The 19,650-nt window shown below is 40.5% G+C and overlaps 2 protein-coding genes across 2 annotated transcripts; one reads left to right on the forward strand and one right to left on the reverse strand.

Moving 5' to 3' along the window:
- Nucleotides 1-1,419: 1,419 nt before the first annotated feature.
- On the forward strand, nucleotides 1,420-8,775 carry CASP6 (caspase 6, apoptosis-related cysteine peptidase). The gene is made up of 7 exons (XM_009876919.1): nucleotides 1,420-1,459; nucleotides 2,775-2,817; nucleotides 4,772-4,918; nucleotides 5,360-5,436; nucleotides 5,886-6,061; nucleotides 7,788-7,944; nucleotides 8,537-8,775. Exons 3-7 carry the CDS (start codon nucleotides 4,803-4,805, stop codon nucleotides 8,773-8,775), a joined length of 765 nt encoding a protein of 254 aa, XP_009875221.1. The 5' UTR covers nucleotides 1,420-1,459; nucleotides 2,775-2,817; nucleotides 4,772-4,802.
- Nucleotides 8,776-10,344: 1,569 nt separating this feature from the next.
- CCDC109B (coiled-coil domain containing 109B) lies at nucleotides 10,345-18,254 on the reverse strand. Its single transcript, XM_009876920.1, has 7 exons — nucleotides 18,166-18,254; nucleotides 17,334-17,504; nucleotides 14,041-14,145; nucleotides 13,684-13,844; nucleotides 12,953-13,156; nucleotides 11,478-11,594; nucleotides 10,345-10,543 (listed from the first exon to the last, which is right to left on the reverse strand). Exons 1-7 carry the CDS (start codon nucleotides 18,182-18,184, stop codon nucleotides 10,466-10,468), a joined length of 855 nt encoding a protein of 284 aa, XP_009875222.1. The 5' UTR covers nucleotides 18,185-18,254; the 3' UTR covers nucleotides 10,345-10,465.
- Nucleotides 18,255-19,650: the final 1,396 nt, after the last annotated feature.

Raw genomic sequence — 19,650 nt, forward strand, 5'->3', positions numbered from 1 at the left:
CGGCCCGGCCCGGGGATCGCTCTGGCGGAAGCGGCATTTGAGCGCGAAGGCCAGCGCTCCGCACGGAAGGGAAAGTCCCGAGTGTTCCCCGCCCGCCTTCCCCCACGGCTGCGGGAAAGGGAAGAGGGGATACGGACGGGGAGCCTGGCCCCGCCGCCCCCGGGCAGCCCCGCTGGGGAGGGGCGAGAGCGGGGAGAGAGGGTTGCTGTTGTCAACACGGAAGAAAAACTGTCGGCATCGTGAAAAGAGGGGAAACACCGTGGGTAGTCGGGGGTCAGGTGCGCAGGGAGAACGGCGATGGGTGACAAAAGAGGAGAGGAGTTGCAAAACTGTGGGTTTGTTTCCCGAAGACGCTGTTAGGGTTACATACTTTTTTGTTGCTGTTGTTTGTTTGTGCCCCCTGGCCCCTGATAGAACTTGCCCTGCGCTCTGGCCCAAATAGGTAACCCATTGAGATTCAGATGTATTCAGGGAAAGATTATGTCAGATCCCAGTGTAATCCAGTGCAGACCCCCTCTCCCTGGAAACAATCCATCTTCATGAGATTGAAGACGAGTAGCCTCACAGTTTTTAGGACAAGCCAGAAACAAGCAGAAAGCTCTTCATAAAACACGATAGCTTGTAGCACTTAACTGAACGAAGCTGCAATACAGCAGTGGCAAGGAAAAGCTGAAGACTGGGAACTAACTAAACAGGATTAAAGGAACAGGAAAAACATCTTACCTAGTTTCCTTTGGCCTGGGAATTCTGTTCTTCCTGTTACTACTCTACAGCATTTTCTGTCTAAAAGTTTGCTGACTGTAACATTTTTATGATCTTCTGGGTGTTTTTGAGGGGTGGATTACTTTCTCCCCTCTTTAAGTTGAGGCAAGAGCATCAGCCAGATCTCAGGTACACAAGTAAAAAAAGAATGAAAATTTAAACATACAGATGCACTCCTAGAGATCTCTGGTTTCCTGTTACCAGGTCACAGGCACAGGCATTGTTGGTATGATCTATCTACACTTATTCCTCAGCACTTCTGTCATTAGTCTGCCCTATATGTTATGTTTTGAGCAAGCTGAAATAGCTTTTTTTGTGCAGTCAGGTTACTAGTGATTATTGTAAAACTCAACACCTGATGATCCATATTTGCCAGTGGGAAGTTTACAGGTCAATCGTAACACTTAGAAGCACGTGAATTCCTTTGAGCCACCCCCCTATTCTCCTGTGCCGTGGTGTTCAACATAAAAGCTTCTAAAACTAAGACTTGATTTCTGCAAGTTTTTAATGTCTTTACAAACTTTTCTCCTCTCTAAATACATAGCTAAGTTTGTTTTGCAAAAGGCTTTAATGTGAGGTGGAAAACCAGATGTGTAGTATTGTATACAAAGTAGTTTGTAAAATATACGTGTATGTGACCCATCTTCTCTTGCAGGCCATGTCCAGTTGGATAGCAGACCTACATTAACCACCACAGGTACAGTATAGTATATATTTTTCATAATGAGGTAGTTTGTCTCCACCAGTTATAGCAGGAGCTGTGATTTTATAGCCCACTAAGATGTTTAAGTGAAAAGAATAAATATCTTGGCCTAACCCTATCACAGAATCACAGAATGGTAGGGGTTGCAGTGGACCTCCAAAGATCATCTAGTCCAACCTCCCTCCCAGAGCAGATCACACAGCAACACATCCAGGTGGGTTTTGAAGGTCTCCAGAGATAAGAGACTCCACAGCCTCTTTGGGCAACCTGTTCCAGTGCTCCATCACCCTCACAGTAAAGAAGCGTATGCTTACGTAACCATATGTAAGTCTTTAGTTCTGCACCTCACAAGATGTGCATGTGGTTGAGTCACCATCCCTGGAGGTGTTTAAGAGACAGGTAGATGTTGTGCTGAGGGACATGGTTTAATGGTGCTGATAGGGCTAAGACAAAGGTTGGACTCAACAATTAGGGGGCCAGTTAGCTCAGTGGTTTGAGCGCGGTGCTGACAATAATGACAACACCGAGGTCACGGGTTCGATTCCCGCTCGGTCCCCATGTGTTGCCTGGTCTAGTCGAGAGGTGGTCCCTGCCCATGACAGGGAGGTTGGACTAGATGATCTCTAAGGTCCCTTCCAGCCTAGGCCATTCTATGATTCCCTAGAAATTCCCATGATCTTCAAGGTCTCTTGCAACCAAAACTGTTCTATGATTCTATGTTCCCCACTGTTTCCACAGTACTACCTTTATGTGCATTCTATTAGTGGAGATACTTATGTCTGTACAGTTTAGCAGAAGAAAAGGTTTAAGCCTTGCATATGCTCAGTTGTCATTAGCTATAAATAGTTACACTACCTACTGTGACTCATCTGCTGCATCCAACCCCAAAGAGAATGCTCACCTTTGCATTATCAGCATTACTGAAATAAAAGAAACACCAATGTGTATTTAGATTATGTAAAATCATAACTACTGAGTTAGAGGCTCTGTTTAAATACATACAGCCAGCTAGTTTGTATAAAACCATGAATATGTCTGTACCGATACATGGATGGATGTAAAAGTACGAATGTCTCAACCACCTGAAATTCGGACTGTTGGAGTCAGAACTTTAAGAACAGCCTACAAAAGCTGTGGGTACAGACAAATCCTAATGAACCTGCTTAACTGCATGCCTACTTACCTGATATGTGAATGAGCTTTTTGGTTCACATTAACAGCTAAACTTTAAGGCTGCATGCACAATTTCAAATTGTTCCTTTTTAATGAATGATTTAGTGGCTAAATCAATTTTCGATCTTCTTAACAGATGGAAATCAGAACATCACAGAAGTAGATGCACTTGACATAAGGTAAAGTTTTCATGGCATTGAGATCAGCACAAGGGTTTCCGATTTTTAAGAATGTGACTGGATTATTCAACTCAGCTCCACCCACTTACAGAACACATTTCTAGTTTTAGCTACACCAGATGTAGAACCACCCTTCTTATCATGAAGGCATGCAGAAGGGACTCTTGAGGAGTGGACTCCTTTTACGTTAGGCAATATGCAGGGCCTGTGGCAAAACTACCATCACAATTTAAGGAACAATTACACAGACTAAGTGCTAGAGGGTAGCATAGGAATATGTTCCTCTAGGCAGAGGATAAAGGGACCACAGGATAATGATTCTGTGAATTTATCCTACTCTCCTTTACAACATCATCTAGCCCTGGAAAAGCTAAATTACCTGCCTAGTAACTTCCTTTGCCTCACTCACGCGGTGAATACAGCTGAGGAGAGGAAGAACTATTCACAAGATCCAGGGACTTACCTGCCCAAAATCCCTACTAGCCCTACATCTAGCCAAATCCTAAGGAAGATAAATTGCCAATATCCAGATAAACTCTGGCACTAGTGCAGGTGAAATATCATTCATAATTACAGGGCTAAAGCTTACAATATTTTTATTTTATCATGTTAAGTACTCCAGTTGGGGCAGACTGTAATAAAGCACCCCACTTAACTTTTCGTATTGGTTATGCAGCCAGCACCCTGGAAACCTTCAGACTTTGAACAGCTATCCTGAATTCCCATTCCCTGTTTTAAATCTTATGCAGGTCTTACAAAAAGATAATTTATTAAGGGGCTGTTCATAATAAAGCAGAGAAGCAGAAACAGTTTATGGATAACTTTGGCCATTTTGGAGTGAAACAAAAGTATTTTGCTGATGAAATGGTGATCTTTAAGTAACATCTGCAGGCAAATATTCTAAGCAGTTTCTTCCACTGATTGCACCAAAACTGAACATTCCATAGCAGGAAAAATATAGTAAAGTGCCCTAAATGACAACTCTGAGTAGAGCCAGTCCTCGAGTAGCATGACCTGGACTGTCCTTCTGTGCCTCTGTAACACTGGCCTTGTCTAGAGCCAGGGCTATTGCCAGAAGCATTTTAGTTTCTGTTCTCTGCACCAATACCTCTGTCTAGAAAAGCAGTAATATTGTCTGCTTTGTCTCCCAAGATACAGCCATGCCAACATTGGGAAAAAAACCTTCTTGGCCCAAATGTACATTCCATAGCGTGCTATCACAGACTTACGTTGTGTTTTCTTCATACAACAGTAAAATTGCTGAATGCTACTCCAGACACACAGGTGCTCTGTACATTTGTTGCCATGACAGTTTGAAAGTCCTCTACTAAGAAGCTGGGTAGGTCATTTGTTCTGTCCTTCAGCTTTAGGATGTTGGCTGGTTGCTAAAAACTTAGATAGTCATAGCTTTTATTTTGTTAGCGTAAATAATGCAAATTTGTTCTCCTTTTGCAAGACACACTACGCATACCAGCTTTATAGTCTATTCCATATGATGTAGCACTCCATTTAGTTAGAACTTGAAGCGAATCTCAGCTACGATTCCAGATGAGTACATATGCACTATCCAGTTATGGTAAAATAGTACTTGGCTAAACAGGTAACATGGAGAATTGGAGCCAAGTCTAGAGCGCAGTTACTTTGTTACTAACAAGACAGCTACCTGACAAGAGAAAATACAATACACTGTAAAGAAACTGTTCAACCAACCTGATAGAGCGTAGAACACGCTCCGTTTGTTTTTACTTAATTGCTTGATGTGCCCAAGCTTTTCAAAAAGACCTAGTGATGTTGGCTTTTCCTAAAATACTACACAATTTGAAGTCTTGTCTTTGGGGACTAGATGGTCCAAATCTCTAGTCAATTGAAAAATATCAGCTAGCAGGGATACAGGAAGGGAATTCAATTAGCCATTAGCTCAATTATCAAGAATGTTTCCCATCTCTGGCAACAGGCAAACACTTGATCCTGCAGTGCAATACAAAATGAACCATCAAAGAAGAGGAATTGCACTAATCTTCAATCATGAGCACTTTTTCTGGCATTTAAGGCTGCCAGACAGACGTGGGACTTTTGCAGACAGAAACAATCTGGAACGCAGGTAAGAAACTTCGTTTCTCTACTAAATGCTTTCTTTGTCCCAGTCAGCTTGAACCATGACAAGTGTAAAAAGCTGAACTTCAGAAATCACGGTCAAATAAGCAGTTACCTCAACCTTACATTTAAGTGTAGAACAAAAGACGTGGAAGACGTAAGCGCCTATGCAACACATACTAAAAAAGGTTCAAGGCACGTTCCTTGAAGTCTCAAAAACTGCTGGCACAAGTGCTCTGATATCAGTGAGTCCAGAGCTCTCTTAGAAAACAGACTCTTTGAAGTAACTACAGGTACTACACTTGCTCTCGACACCAGTTTGAGTTAAAAATCAACTTCAGTGGTTTTTTTCATAAGTAAGGCATAAACATGAATATTCATTCTCTCACAGGGAAAACAACTGACATATAATTTGATCTTTACTAATACTGATGTGTTTTAACAATAGTTTGACAGACCTTGGATTTGAAGTCAGAATTTTTGATGATCTGAAAGCAAATGATGTGCTGCAGAAAATTTCTCAAGGTAGGAGGCTATATATTGGTTATGTCTAACTATTTGTAGCAGAGTTTCCAGCTATCTTTCCTTCCCTTCTCTCTATTCATCTAACTTAGAATAATTTTTGTGCAAAAGGAAGTTGTTTAATAGTAGAACTTTAGGGTTAGACTTCAGATTATTTTACTGTAAGGTAAGTGAAGCTTCTGTGGAGAGAACTAATGAAGCTCCTAAGAAGTGAAAGGAAGTACCTGCAGCTGGGAGAAGTTAATAACATTCTTATTCTTGCTTTTAGTTGCTCTTACCTTCAGCGATGTTCAATCATTGCACCTTCAAAACTCTGCAGTATTACACTATCTGAAAACAGGGTTCATTTGAAAAAGGACTGATCAGAGATTAAATGATACAGTACAAATGTACAGTGGTTTTAAGCCTGAAGATCACAGTTAAATCATCTAACCACCACTTGACTATTTCAGCCTCAAAGGATGACCACAGTAATGCTGACTGCTTTGTTTGCGTGTTCCTGAGTCATGGAGAGAATGATCATGTTTATGCACACGATGCCCAAATCAAAATTGAGACCATCACAGACATGTTCAGAGGAGACAAATGCCAGAGTCTGGTAGGAAAACCAAAGATATTTATCATTCAGGTAAGACATCTTGTCTCTGAATTCAGTGGAGATAATACTGATTTACGTCTTCTTGTAATACAGAAGTCAGTTTTCCTGATACCGTCTTTCCACAAGGGAAAGTTTTGCAACTTTAGGAAATTCCTTACAGAATTTGTTCTTTGTGGGTGTTTTTTTCATGGGTTATTTGGTTGGTTTTGGTGGTGATGTGGGTGTTTTCTTTGTTGTTGCTTTTTTTCCTTTTCCTTTCTGCCCATGATCAATACTTGGCATCTTTGTAGAACTGAGAGAATCAATTTAAGGCTTTAGTGTCTCAGAAAAACTGCTTGTGCTAAGTGGTCAAATAAAGCCTATATGTAACCTCCTGTTTCACAGGATAATGCGAGTTGGAAGGGACCTCAGGAGGTCTCTGGTCCAGCCTCCTGTTCAAAGCAGTCCATTACGGGGTCAAACCAGGTTGCACATGGTTTTATCCCATATTTATCCAGATTACAATTAGCAAATTTAGATGAGAATATGGCCTTCAGCAGACTGTAATTGTAGTAGTTTATAGAGTAATTCTAAGAGTTACCTTTTTTCAAATTAAAGTTTTCTTAGACAGAAGGTCACTGCAAGAATCAGCACATTGTCGATTCATCTTTCATTAGGACTCATTTTTTAATACTTAGAAACATTTATAATACATACTTAGCAAATTAAGTGAGTTCAGTTCATCAGCTGAGTTTACAGAACAACTGGTGTAGCATTTACCTCTGGAAATCAGAGGAAGCAGCAAGGATAGAACTTCATGACTGTAAATGAAAGAAGATTTTTCTCTAATGATAGTTCTTAAGCAGTGCTCCTTACCTACTTTGTTTCACTTGAGTGTGTTCTTACCTCCTTATCCTCCATGTTGCCTTTCTGCAACACTGACAATACTGGGCTCACTTACCTGCTTTTCACCAAAAAAACCCTTCCTCAACATAACACATTTGAGACTGAACTAAGAGCATAAGTGTAATAGCATATAATGATGCCCATGCTTCAGAGCATTTGTTCAACACTCCTAGGGAGGTGATTCTTCCTCTCTACTCAGCACTAGTGAGGCTGCATCTGAAGTAATGTGTCCAGTTCTGGGTTCCTCAGTACAAGAAAAATACAGATTTACTGGAGTGAGTCCTGCCACGGGCCACAAAGATGATTAAGGCATTGGTCCATCTCTCATATGAGGAGAGGCTGAGAGCTGGGACTGTTCAGCTTGGAGGAGGTGCCTCAGGGGAATCTTACCAATGGTAGGAGGGAAGAAGAGGAAACCAGGCTCTTTTCAGTGGTGCCCAATGACCGGGCAAGAAAAAACAGACAGAAACTAAAATATGTGAAATTCCATCTCAGTATAGGAAACCACTTCTACTCTGAGGGGGTCAAACACTGGAAGAGGTCGCCCAGAGAGACTGCATAGTCTCCCTCTGTGAAGATACTCAAAACCTGACTGGACGTAGTCCTCAGCAACCTGCTCTAGCTAGGAGGGTTGGACTGGGTGATCTCAGGAGGTGTCTTCCAATGTCAGCTATTCTGCGATCATCTCGGACGTTTCACTGCATTTCATCACCAGTATTTTAACTGACAGAGAATTAAGAGGGTCTTTATGAATCCAGCCTAACCATAATGCAGAAAACCTAACTGAACCCTCTGGTGTATGTCAGAAGTATCATATTAATGTAAGCGAGCTTGGCAGAGGTGAAAGCATAACAGTACTTCTCACCAACAGGCATGTCGAGGTGATAAACATGATGATCCAGTTATTGTTCCGGATTCAGCAGACGGCAGCAATGAATCCAGTGTCAATGAGACTGAAGTGGATGCAGCCGGTGTCTACACCCTGCCTGCTGGTGCAGACTTTATCATGTGCTACTCTGTGGCGCAAGGTAAGTTTTTATATTTTACATCTGATATCTGATACTTTACCGTAACAAACTTGAACAAGCTTCTTCATTTTGCAGTCAAAATGATGAATACAATTCCAGGTCGTCTGTTTTACATGTCTGATAAGTGACATCTCATCTGGGAAAGAATCTCACGTGTTAAGGAAAAAGTGAAGATAAAATATCAAGGTTTCAGTTAATTTGCCAAGCAGAAACATTCTCCTCAATCTTGCTGCTGATCTTTCTGCTGACAGCATTGTAGGATTCTTGTGACTTATAAATTTCCCTGCATTTCGTGGCTGTCCTCTCCAGTCCGCCATGTATCTTGTCCTCAAGACCCATCTGCTCTCTTGTAAGGTGGAGATACAATCCTGTCAGCTACCCATCCCTGAACCCTGCTCCTCTTGCCTGAGCACTACAAGTGATCTCAAAGCCATTTCCCATCTACAGTTTTCAGTGGAATTACATAATTGGCCAAGGAGCATTTACACCCATTAGTAATCACTAGCCAGCAAGCAGTAACTCTCATGAATTTTTTTTGAGTGGCATCACTGCTTACATTTGGATGTAACTGTATGTTCCTGTTCTACAACAGGTTACTATTCTCATCGTGAAACTGTGAACGGCTCCTGGTACATTCAAGATTTGTGTGAGGCACTTAGGAAGCACGGCTCTTCCTTGGAGTTCACAGAACTTCTTACTGTTGTTAACAGGAAAGTATCTCATCGCAAAGTGGATATGTGCAGAGACATTAATGCTATAGGAAAAAAGCAGATTCCTTGTTTTGCTTCCATGTTAACTAAAAAGTTGTATTTTCATCCAAAATCTAAGTAGACTGTTACTTAACAATGATAACCATTAACTACTACTCACTGCAGAAATGAAAGCCACAGCATCTTAGATCAGGAGATGAAAATTCTGCAAGATTGTTTGCAAAAAAGACTGCTGACACTGTAGTTTGCATATATTGTAGTTTCTAAATATCTTAAAACTAGCTTTAAAATTGCTTTATCTCAGGGAATTTGGGAAAAGCTGGCTGGTGCAAAACTATTAAGAGGATTACTTTTTTCTGAAAAGTTTTTCACTGGATTGCTGCCTAACTGGCATGGTTTACTGTTTCCAAAACATTTCAAACAGTGCATTAGATGAGCTTCTCTTGCTCCAAGAGCGCAGTTTACAGGGAATGTGTTTGTAGGGCATCCTTTTTTATCAGCAATATCCACCTTCCGGTTTTGGTGGATACACTGAGCCTTATAGGCATTTTTCTTATTGTCACACTAAAAAGGAAGTTAATTCCTTGAGTATAATTGTAGTATTAATAAAGGGCTACTTTTTCCTCGCAAATCATTTATATTTGGGGCACAATTCTAGCTTGCTGGTGCTATGTATCCTCAGGAGAATAGCAAGCAGTAGTGAAATGTACAGCTTGCTTAGCTTGAGGTTGGGTCAGCTCGCCTTGTAGACATCTCTAAAGCTAAAGCAAGTCATATCAAGGTTCCGGGCTCACTTACAACTGCTGGACATCTCTCGGCAGCTCTGCAAAATACAACATGTGCAACCTGCATGCTTCAGACCTTGGTGTTGGTTCAGCCTCTTCCTCCCAGTTGCCGCAGAGATCAGCTGTACTTGTCATTGTGTTTGTGAAAGTGATGGTGCATTTGTCACCACAGGACGTTTCGCCATAGGATTGTTAATACTGCAGCTTCAGTAATTTCAGTGATACTGATAGGAGGCAAATACTTCTTTTATTATTTTTTTACATTATTGGTACATATACTTAACTCTGGTGGACAACTGAGAACTCAAGCTGAGAAAAGGGTCTTAATCCACTTTCCTGGGTGGAAAATAGTGTATTTACTACTTCTGCTTTAGTTAAATCTTTCCACATACTATACTCAATCATAGATATTAAGTCTTATGTTAAGTCTTCACGTGTGTTTGAATGTTTTGATAAATTCTTTCAGTAAAATGGAAGAGTGAAAAATAAATGATTTTACAGTAAATGAGTTTGATATATCTTTCCTTTCCAGCAATATTTACTGAAAAAGCCTAGCTGTGATGCAAGTCTAACCTTCACCAATGGTGCTATACCAAGAGAGTCAATACATAGAGCTAGGGAAAAGGAAAGAATAATTTCAGGAAAAAAATTAATAGTCAACGCAGAAGTTAATTATTCTGTGAGTCACTGCTGTGTTCTAATAAATGGTACTAAAAAAACCAGCCCTTGTTCTATAAAACATCTCTGTTATTTTACCAGGAGGCAGAATGCCTTCATTTTACTAATGAGATTTGACAAATAACTTTAATATCTGTGCTTCGGCTTTTGCTTTGTAGAGTTTAAAAAACAAACCAAACCAAAACCAACTAAACAAAACCAATGGAACTGTCATGTGACCAAGTAATTTTTACATATATTTATTGCAACTTTCAAAACTATAGTGGTCAAAATTATCCAGTTTCTACTGAGTAACTACATGTTTTTATCAGCTTTGAAAGAGCAATTCTAATATATACAAAACCACAATCAGTCCTTGTCACTGATTTCCTGGATCGGAAGCCTCAGGTGCAGAGGTTGGCGTAGACGCCTCAGGGATTCTTCTGCCTGCCGGTGAAAGAAAAAGTGAGAATTCATCGTTCTGCAGCCCTCTGTTTTCTCCTCTTTCATACATCCAGTATCTTTTCTTTCTCAGAAGGCACTGGTCGTAACATAAGAAGCCAAACTAATCAACTCGAGGACACTGAACATTTACAGACCTGCTCAGGTCATTGAGCCAGTCTCCGGAGAATCTTATGCCTCTGCTCGTCCACCCACTCATCCACACCCCAAAGTAGTATTTTTGTGAAATTACAAATGAAAAATCCATATAGGCTACTGCAAAAGCATCAAACTCTAGCCTTATGTCAAACATGGCTCATAAAAATGATACCTCGAACCACGGGTCTTGAGCTGAAATTAGGGACAGTTTCAATTTTCTTGTATGAGACATAGGGCTGGTGAGACGGGATTGGGGAGCTAAGAACTGAGGAGCAAGAAATCTGCTACAGTTCTTCATGAAGACCACAAAGTTTCTCCTAGGTGCACACTCCACCTGTGGAGGGTGCCACCATCCAGATTCGGTAAATCTAAGCGTTATCTAAGGAATAGGATTGAAACATCAAATGCTGAACTCTGAAATAAAGTTTTCTTCCAAGGAAGGGAAGAAATTGTTTTACCAGAGCAGAGCAGCAAACATACCGTCTCCAAAAGTAATGCAGCTATTCTATTAAAATGGCCAAAAGTGCAATGTATTACAGTATGCAAAAAGTGGATGTGACTTATTTGTTTTAAATTAAATTCATGATGACTTACTGAAGTAGTTTATATATCAATGGTAAACACTGGAGGGTTATTTGAACAGCTGAAACTGTCTGATAAGCAAAATGCTGTTTTGAATGTAAGTAGCAAGCCTTGAGGTCAATTTTCTGTTTGCTGAGAGCGTACTGAAAAAGTCTTAAGCCAGAGGCTACCTCATTATTTACGAACTGTATTTAAATACCTCTGCTAGGTCATCTTTGAGCTTGTTATATCGTTCCACATTAAAATGCTGTTTTTTGGATTTCCGGTAGAAATAGTGGAGGAGCTGCCTGTCCTTAGCATCAGGGTAAATGTAGTCCTGGTGAAGAAAGCAGGGTGCATATTTAGGGTTAGCAAGAAAACTGGGTAGAGGTCACAAGATTAGCTTTACAAATCAGTCTTCAGCCTGTTTCAGGAAGATGTATCTAGTTCAACACATACATGTTCTATTAAGAGGCTACATCTGAACTTAGACTCTTACAGGTCGTAAGGGCCTTTTAGACACATGGTTGGGATCATTTCTATTGCATCTAAAGCATTTGTCCATTATAACAAACATCTTCATGACTGGAGCCACCTGAGTCAATGGACATTACTTCAAAGAAGTCAGAGAAAGTTCAGCTACTATTTCTCAAAGACATATTTGAAAGCCTCAAGCAATAGCACCAGTAGATGTTCAAAGAGGCCAAGTAGTAATCTCTTTACTTACTCATATATAAAAAGTAGGAGTGCCTTAGCCCTTCTTAAAAATTAGTGAAAAGGAGTAAAACTTGCATTCAGAACCAACTCTTCCTAAAAACAGACACGTCTCCCCTTTTCGCTAGAGGATCTATAGATCCATTGGTATTGTGGAGGGAAACGCTGGTTACTCTTCCACATATCTCTACAACAAAGAGTTTTGCACCACAAATAGTTCAACATCAAGATTTCTGCTTTGGGAATAAAGTACAGCTAAAACAGGAAGAAAAAAAAAAGCATTTCTCAAAGTCTTACATGATTTCAGGACAAGTCTGTATTGTGCAGTTCCGTTAAGATCTGGTTTTTTGTTGCTCAGCAAACTTTTTTTCTGATAAACACTACCTGTCTCCCACTCCATTTCAGTGGTCGCAGATTTACTTCCATTCATTCAAAGTCAGAGAAAGGCAATCACATTGTGAAGAAAAAAGCAGTACCGCTTTTTCAAGCACTAAATCAGTGCCTAAAATTCAATAATGCAACTGCCAGAGCTCCAAATGGTTTGATAGCCTGCACCATTTATACATAAACTCTAGCAAAAAAAAGCTACTGTCAGTGGTTCTCTGCCACGGGCAGTGCTCCCAAACTGGCACAGCGCTACTAGTTGATCTCCCTTCACTGTAATGAGCAAGGTGCTATTTATTATTCAAAGTGATCTACAAAAAATGTAAAATAAGAGACTGATCATTTTTCGTTCCCTAGGTTATGAAATCTTACAGATAGTAGTTATGCTCAGTAGCCGAGTTCCCGTGTAATAGTACCTGGTTTGATTTTGCGTAACGTAACATTCCTATCCAGCCCCTTTAGGGATCAAACAAGTCCCTGTGTGACAGCAAGGCTACTTCGTGAATTATAACTTTAATCAGAGCCCAAATACTGCGATTTTCAAAGTCAGGTTACCTCCTTTACAATACTCTATACATTTAAAAAATGAGGACTCACCTGTTTAGTAAGAACAAAGTAGGCATAGAAAGCCATGGCACTCCCATAAGTGATGAAGTATGTGACCGGCTCCATGATGTCCCAGGAATAGACCCACCACGTGAGCCACGCCAACGCTCCCCCTTGTGTTGACATCAGAGCTAAGCCAACCCACAAAAGCCTGGAGGTCTTTGCATCTGCACTGTCCATGATTCTGGCTTTCATCTAAAGGAAAATATAAAAACCTACAGTTTGTCCACTATTTCAGGCTCTTTTGTGGCTTCCTCCCCTCACGCTGGGTTAGCTTGGCCTGCCCTAGATCAACAGTCATACGTTCCCTTCTCGGATTCTGGCAACCATTAATCCAAACAATTTGTCGTGCTGCACTGGTAATAACAGAAAACCTGAGCCCTGAGCCACAGACGATTTCTACCTCACTATTGTTTTTTCTGCTCATAAAGCAACAGATGACAAAGTGGACTTTCAATCCCAATCCTAGCCACGCTGAGGCTTGTTCATGACCGCTTTTCTCCAGGTATTGAGCTTTCTATTCAGGGAATGTGCATAGCAGGAGGGAAAAGAACTGATTTGAAAATAATACGAATTATATGTGAATTGACCCTCGTTTACATAACAAACAAAACCAGGACACACACTAGCCATTCATGCTGATTTTCTTCCATCACAGGACTTGCCTGTGATGAAAGGAAATGTGTTTGAGGTTTTTTTTAAAAGTAACCTCACTTTCCAACCTGTTCAAGAGGCAGCAGCTCTTCTTTCAGATGGTCCAGTTTCTGTAATAATTCTCTTTCTTTCCTGATCTGGTGATCTTCTAAATGTAGAGCCACAAACAGTCTGTGAACCAAGGATTTGATATCTTCCATTTCAGTAGCATGCTCACTACTCAGCTTATCTGAAATGAAAACCTTTGTCAAACGGAACATTTCAAGAACCTACCCTTCTTCATACTCTCCTCGCCTCCAACCCCCAAAAGCAGGACTATCAAATGGTAATAAAAATAAATTCCATTCTCCAGATAGGTTCCACTTTTCCGAGACTTCCTATGCCTTCCATTAGATGAAGTGAGAGTTACTAAGCACTGCTCTTACCTTTTACAGAGGGTGACACACTATACGCTGTGTTGTTGATAACAAGTTTGAAGTCATTCATCAGTAAGACCTCCATCAAGGTTGCATCAGAGATCTTGCTACCATCTGCAGAAGAAAGATTTAAGTTCTAAATAATTTATCATAAAGAAACTTAAACATTAGCAGATATACCTTTGGAAAAGCGCTAGAGCTCTTATTAGTAATGTCCGGAAGGGAATTGCACTTTTGGTAAATCTGGTAACTGATATTAAACAATAAAGAGGAACTCATCAACACAGAGCATGTGCTTGAATACTTTCTCTCGCAGTGTCATTCAGACTTATCACTACTATATGAGCAGACTTGTATTATCTTGTGTTATAACTACCACCAGCATCAACCCACTGGCAAGGGCAGAAGAAGAGGAAGTCTCACATAAAGCAACAACAAATTGCTACATAAAGATCTCCGTTTTTGTTTCTCCGTCTACACACAAGTTTGCATTAGGACAAAAGGTTCACTAGGACTAAGTGTTTCGGGAAATTAAAAGACCTTCAAAGACTTCATCTTCAGTTACAGCTTTATGTCTTTCCTTAAACAGGCTTTTCTAGTCAAAAGGAGTAATTTTTGCCAAATTTTGTCAATGTTACTTGAAATCACTATGTTTCACTACCAGTTGTGACTAGGAGTTAAGAAGTAGATAGCTATACTGTCCAGTACAAGACAAACTAGGAATCACAGAGGCATTAGTCTAAAAAGCTCTGAAGAACCCTTTTCTTCTCTTCTTTTTAATGAAAAAATGTACATGAATACTACCCCATCAACCCAAAGTCTGAATGTGCCCATCCACTTTTTTTTTTACAGTGTAATAGGACATCAAAGCTCATTTGCATGTAAATTATTAAGATGACATTTACCAAGTGACATTTAAGCAAAAAATGCTTTTCAAAAGAAGTGTCAGACAGGGTCTTTGTTTTGGATGAGATACAACACCCATTTATTAACCTGTCCAACCTCTTATTAACTGAAAAGCAGAAAAATTTTTTGGAGAAAGGGAGGTGTTTTATGTAAGAGGATTCCTCACAGGCTTTCAGGAAAAGGCTACTTTCCTCTCCATACCTAAGCACAAGTGTTCAAATACGGACAAAGGGCCATTTTTTATCTATAGAGGTTTCACAGGACAAAATAAAATCCACCAAAAAATGAAAACGAGACATCATACACAGCACCAATACTTTCATTTAAGGTTGGGTTTCATTTAACAGCTAAATGACACATAAGAAGTGTCTGCATTAGATCAAAGTTTCCTATTTTTTCTTTAATAATAAATGTTTAAATTCAACTCTCTGTACTTGACCAATAGTTTCTCTTTACAGCATCGGTTTCCTAATAAATTAAGCATCTAAGCTGTTCTCTAACATTACAATTCCAGCACTTGAAAAATGTAGAGCAGAAAACTGTTTAAATCACTTTTTTAATCAAAGAGAAAATGCTTCTATTCCAAAGGTGGGTAGCTTGTGTTTAAATAGATGAGAGGAGACGAAAACTGCCCAAATTCCTTTCCACTTTGGGATCTGCTGCCCATCCATGCCAAAAATGCCTGACTTACAGGTTTCTTACAGAAATTATCTCATGCTTCACAAGTGACTGATGTTTGTGCTGAAGCAGTATGAGTAGTTATCTTTCACTGATGTGCCACTAGAAAAATTTGATTCAGCAGTGATTCACACAAACTTCTGTCATGGATGTCTCTGCAGGACAGCAGTGGTCGGAGGTTAACGGTTGTCGGTGGAATGTTCTTGGCTAGCCCTGCCTCACCTCAGTAAGAAATCCTTGTTAGCAAAAAATTCTATGTAAAGGGAAAGGAGAGCTGCTGCCAAGGACCATTTGTTACAGGGGCTTCTGAAGATACAAGTCTCTTATGAAATTATCTTTTTCAACAGAATTTTCTACTTTAGCAGACATAACATTAAAAAAACCCAAAATGCCCAAGTTCCTGCGTACACAAAGCTCATGCACACACTGGGATCCAAAAAGATCACATCTCATTGCTCTAGAGAATATCGGTATTTTGCTCTATGGAGCATTTTCCTGGTTTACTGGATGTGCTCTCAAAGGCAACTAAAGCAGCTTCCTCTAATCTGTGGCCTCCTGATTTTCTAGGAGAATCAATCTATTCTTAACTTCTTTAAAAGTCCCTGCAGCCCTCTGCAATAACTAGAAAGAAAGGGAATGTTATGAATGCACCCAGCTCTGAAACTTTGGACCAACCTTCCTTGACTCCATAATTTTTTCTGTTTATATGTTACCTGATGGAGAATAAATCTTTCTACAGGGATGTAGCTATAATTTTTTCTCTTTTCGCTTTTATACCAGAATTAGACAAGAAAGCTACATTTAAGTTCTATTTTTGAGACTGAGTCCTTCTCTAGGATCAGGACAGGGGTTGCAAGAGTTTTCAGAATTGCTGTGAAAAAACTACAAAGCACTGTCAAAACACAAACCAAGCTGTCTTGAAAATAAAACGGAAAACCATTTTAACTAACTGGACGTTAGCTTTTACCGATAGGCAGACCAAAAAGACAAAACACATGAAAACAGTGAGCAGAACTTGAGAAGATTACCTGAAGACTTGGGACAATGGGACAAACGGTATACTACAAGAAGGAAAGGCCACATCAATGCTAACATATCAGTATAGCTTCTTTCTTTCAACGCAAGGGCCCCAGATACTGTACTAGAGCTGATGAATGAAACCTTCCCAAAGTCTCAATAGGCTGCCTTTTATCACTGCACACATTAGCTGGTTGCTTAGCTCTTAGTAAGCTTTCCATTGAGTTCAAAGTTTGTAGTAAGACAAACGAATTCTTCCAGCTCTGAACAACACTGAACAACTGTCAGACATCACATTCAAGAGCCCAACTCATTGTCTTTAAGAAGGATCATGGAGGACAAGGAAAGAAAAAGATATCAGGAGAACCAGAAGAGAAACACTTGTCTAAAGACAGCATTACAAAGAGAAGCTACCTGCAAAAAAAACTATAGAGAACACAACGGGGATGTACAGGAGGTTACAGTAATATGTCACAATCTGCATTTTTAATCAGCCTTTCCAAGAGGACTCAGATATTAAATCTGAAATACCAATAAACCCCAGAAGCATTCAAGAGCTACCCAGACAGCAACAACGCTAAACCTGATGGAGGACTAAACCTGTGTTTCAGGAGAAAAGTACAGTTCAGGACAGAAGTTACAGTCAGAAGTACTTGAAAAGGAATGTGTTGATTTTGAGGAGTAACAAAAACGTAAGATACCTGTTGCAAAGACTTCCGCCCGCTCAATTCCTTTATCTTCTCTCTGCACATCCTTCAGGAATGTCCCTACAGTGGTCACCACTGGCTTAACAGTGAACCGACAACGTTCACTTCTTGTGGGCAGTGTAAGAGTTATCACAGGAAGACCATGTCTATAATTAATAGTTACTTCTAGGGGGAAGGAAAAAGAAAATCAAGTGAGAAAGTCATACCGTATCATAGAATCACAAAATGGTTTGAGTTGGAAGGGACCTTGAAGATCATCTAGTTCCAATCCTCCTGCTGTGGGCAGGGACACCTCTCTCTCACCAGACCAGGTTGCTCAAAGCCCTGTCCAACCTGGCCTTAGGGGGCATCCACAACCTCCTTGGGCATCCTGTTCCATTGCTTCACCACTCTCATGGTGAAGAATTCGTTCCTTGTACCTAATCTAAATCTACTCTCTTGCAGTTTCAGGCCATTGCCCCTTGTTCTACCACTACAGGCCCTTGTAAAAAGCCCTTCTCCAGCTTTCCTGTAGGCCCCTTTCATGTATTGGAAGGCCACTACTAGGTCACCTCTTCTCCAAGCTGAATAATGCCAGCTCCCTCAGCCTGTCCTCAGGCTAATGGTAAATTACAGTTTAATCTAAAATTGTTTTTAAAACACAAGATGAACAAAAAACCACACTGAACATTACAGATTAATGAATACAGTACTTCTGTTTCTGGGAAATATATCTGTGTGTGTGTATATAACACACAACTAACATTGTCTTGCCCTACTTCCACAAAACAAATGAAAAGCTTTTTGACATTGATGGGAACGGGGAAAACCTGCTGGGGAAGTGTACCGTCAGATGGCACCAGCATGCTGTAAGGTGCTCCTTCCAGGTCTCTCCAAGCTCCAGCGTGCCTCCACAGCCACACCTGCAGCAGGATCAGAGGGAACTTGCTTTAGAAAGGTTAGGATACAAGACTGACCTGGTCAAAGGCAGCACCCTGGTCACAGCGATCTACTTCTGTGTGAACTGACAGCAGAGGTGTCAGTCTGAAGAAAACCCCCTTGATTAGCAATTTCTACGTAAAAGATGGAATCATCCTTACAGACAGCACAAACATTGCCAAAGGTGTTAAGGCATTTGGCCACAGTTAAATTTCTTGTCTAACTTGGTTTAAATAACTCAAGGAAAAAGGTGTAGAGGAAGAAAAGAAAGGGGGTGGCAGGGAATGCAGTGGTTTTGAAGTGCTTCATGTAGCTCTTACAATGAGTACTCTCCTCTACTCCCAAAAAATATTCGCTTGAAAAACCTCTACATTGTGGTGCCTGAAGGCAGAAGTGTTCTGCAGCAGATCAGAGTTCACAGTGTAACTTAAAAGAGTAGGAATGGTTTCAGTGAAGTCTTTATTACTGCTTAATCATAAACAGAGTAACATGCTTAATAATCTCAAATAAAATACAAGTGACTGAGGTCACTCTCCTTTGCTTCATAATTATATACCATATAACAAACGTCGACTGTTGACATTCATTGTGTTAAAAGGCAATAACAACAACATGACTTGCCAAAGCATGGAAGATTTTTTATTTTTAAACATGAATGGCTGTTTCAACTCCATCTCAGATGCTGCTGCAACTAACAGCACCACCAGCCTCTGGTACTGCATCAAGGGAGGCGTGCTCAGAGGCAGTAAGTATCCTCCGCGCCTTGGCACAGGGCTGAGAGCAGGCTTTGGAACCTGTGTGGTTGTGCTCCCACAAACACTGGTGATAACAATCAAGACACTTCAACATGGCCATGTCCAAACAGAGAAAATAAAACTGCTCTGATTAGACCCATGTATTTAAAGCAGTTCAGCCACGCTGGGGAAGATGCAACTACTCCAACACAGTCCCTCTGCACAAAGAGAGGAACAATTTTATGGTAGTGACTCTCACAAAGCACGTATTACTCCTATAAACTAAGCATAACAGGCAGAAGTAGGAAGGGAAATAACATCCCTGAATAAGCTGGTTACCAAAATTGCACATGGGCTGCTGTATTAAGGCCTGATGTTTGAAATATGATAGTTGGGGGAAATAGAAAACGACGTGGGGAAAGATGACAAAGACTGATCCTCCCTCTGCAGAGCTTTATAGCTCATCTTTCTGAAGGCCAATATATTTCAGAGTCTGCAAAGTAATCTCCTTTAACAAGTCAGGAAAAGAAAGCTGCAAATGCAAGAGGCTTCTGCCCATTCAGTATGCCAAGCACTGCTCACCATGTTCACATGATTTGCTTTTGAAGAACTAGAAGCCTGACTGTTTGGATAGGAATATGCTATTAGGTTAAGTAAAG

The sequence above is a fragment of the Apaloderma vittatum genome, unplaced genomic scaffold (assembly GCF_000703405.1).
Source record: "Apaloderma vittatum isolate BGI_N311 unplaced genomic scaffold, ASM70340v1 scaffold28209, whole genome shotgun sequence".
Classification (NCBI taxonomy): Eukaryota; Metazoa; Chordata; class Aves; order Trogoniformes; family Trogonidae; genus Apaloderma; species Apaloderma vittatum.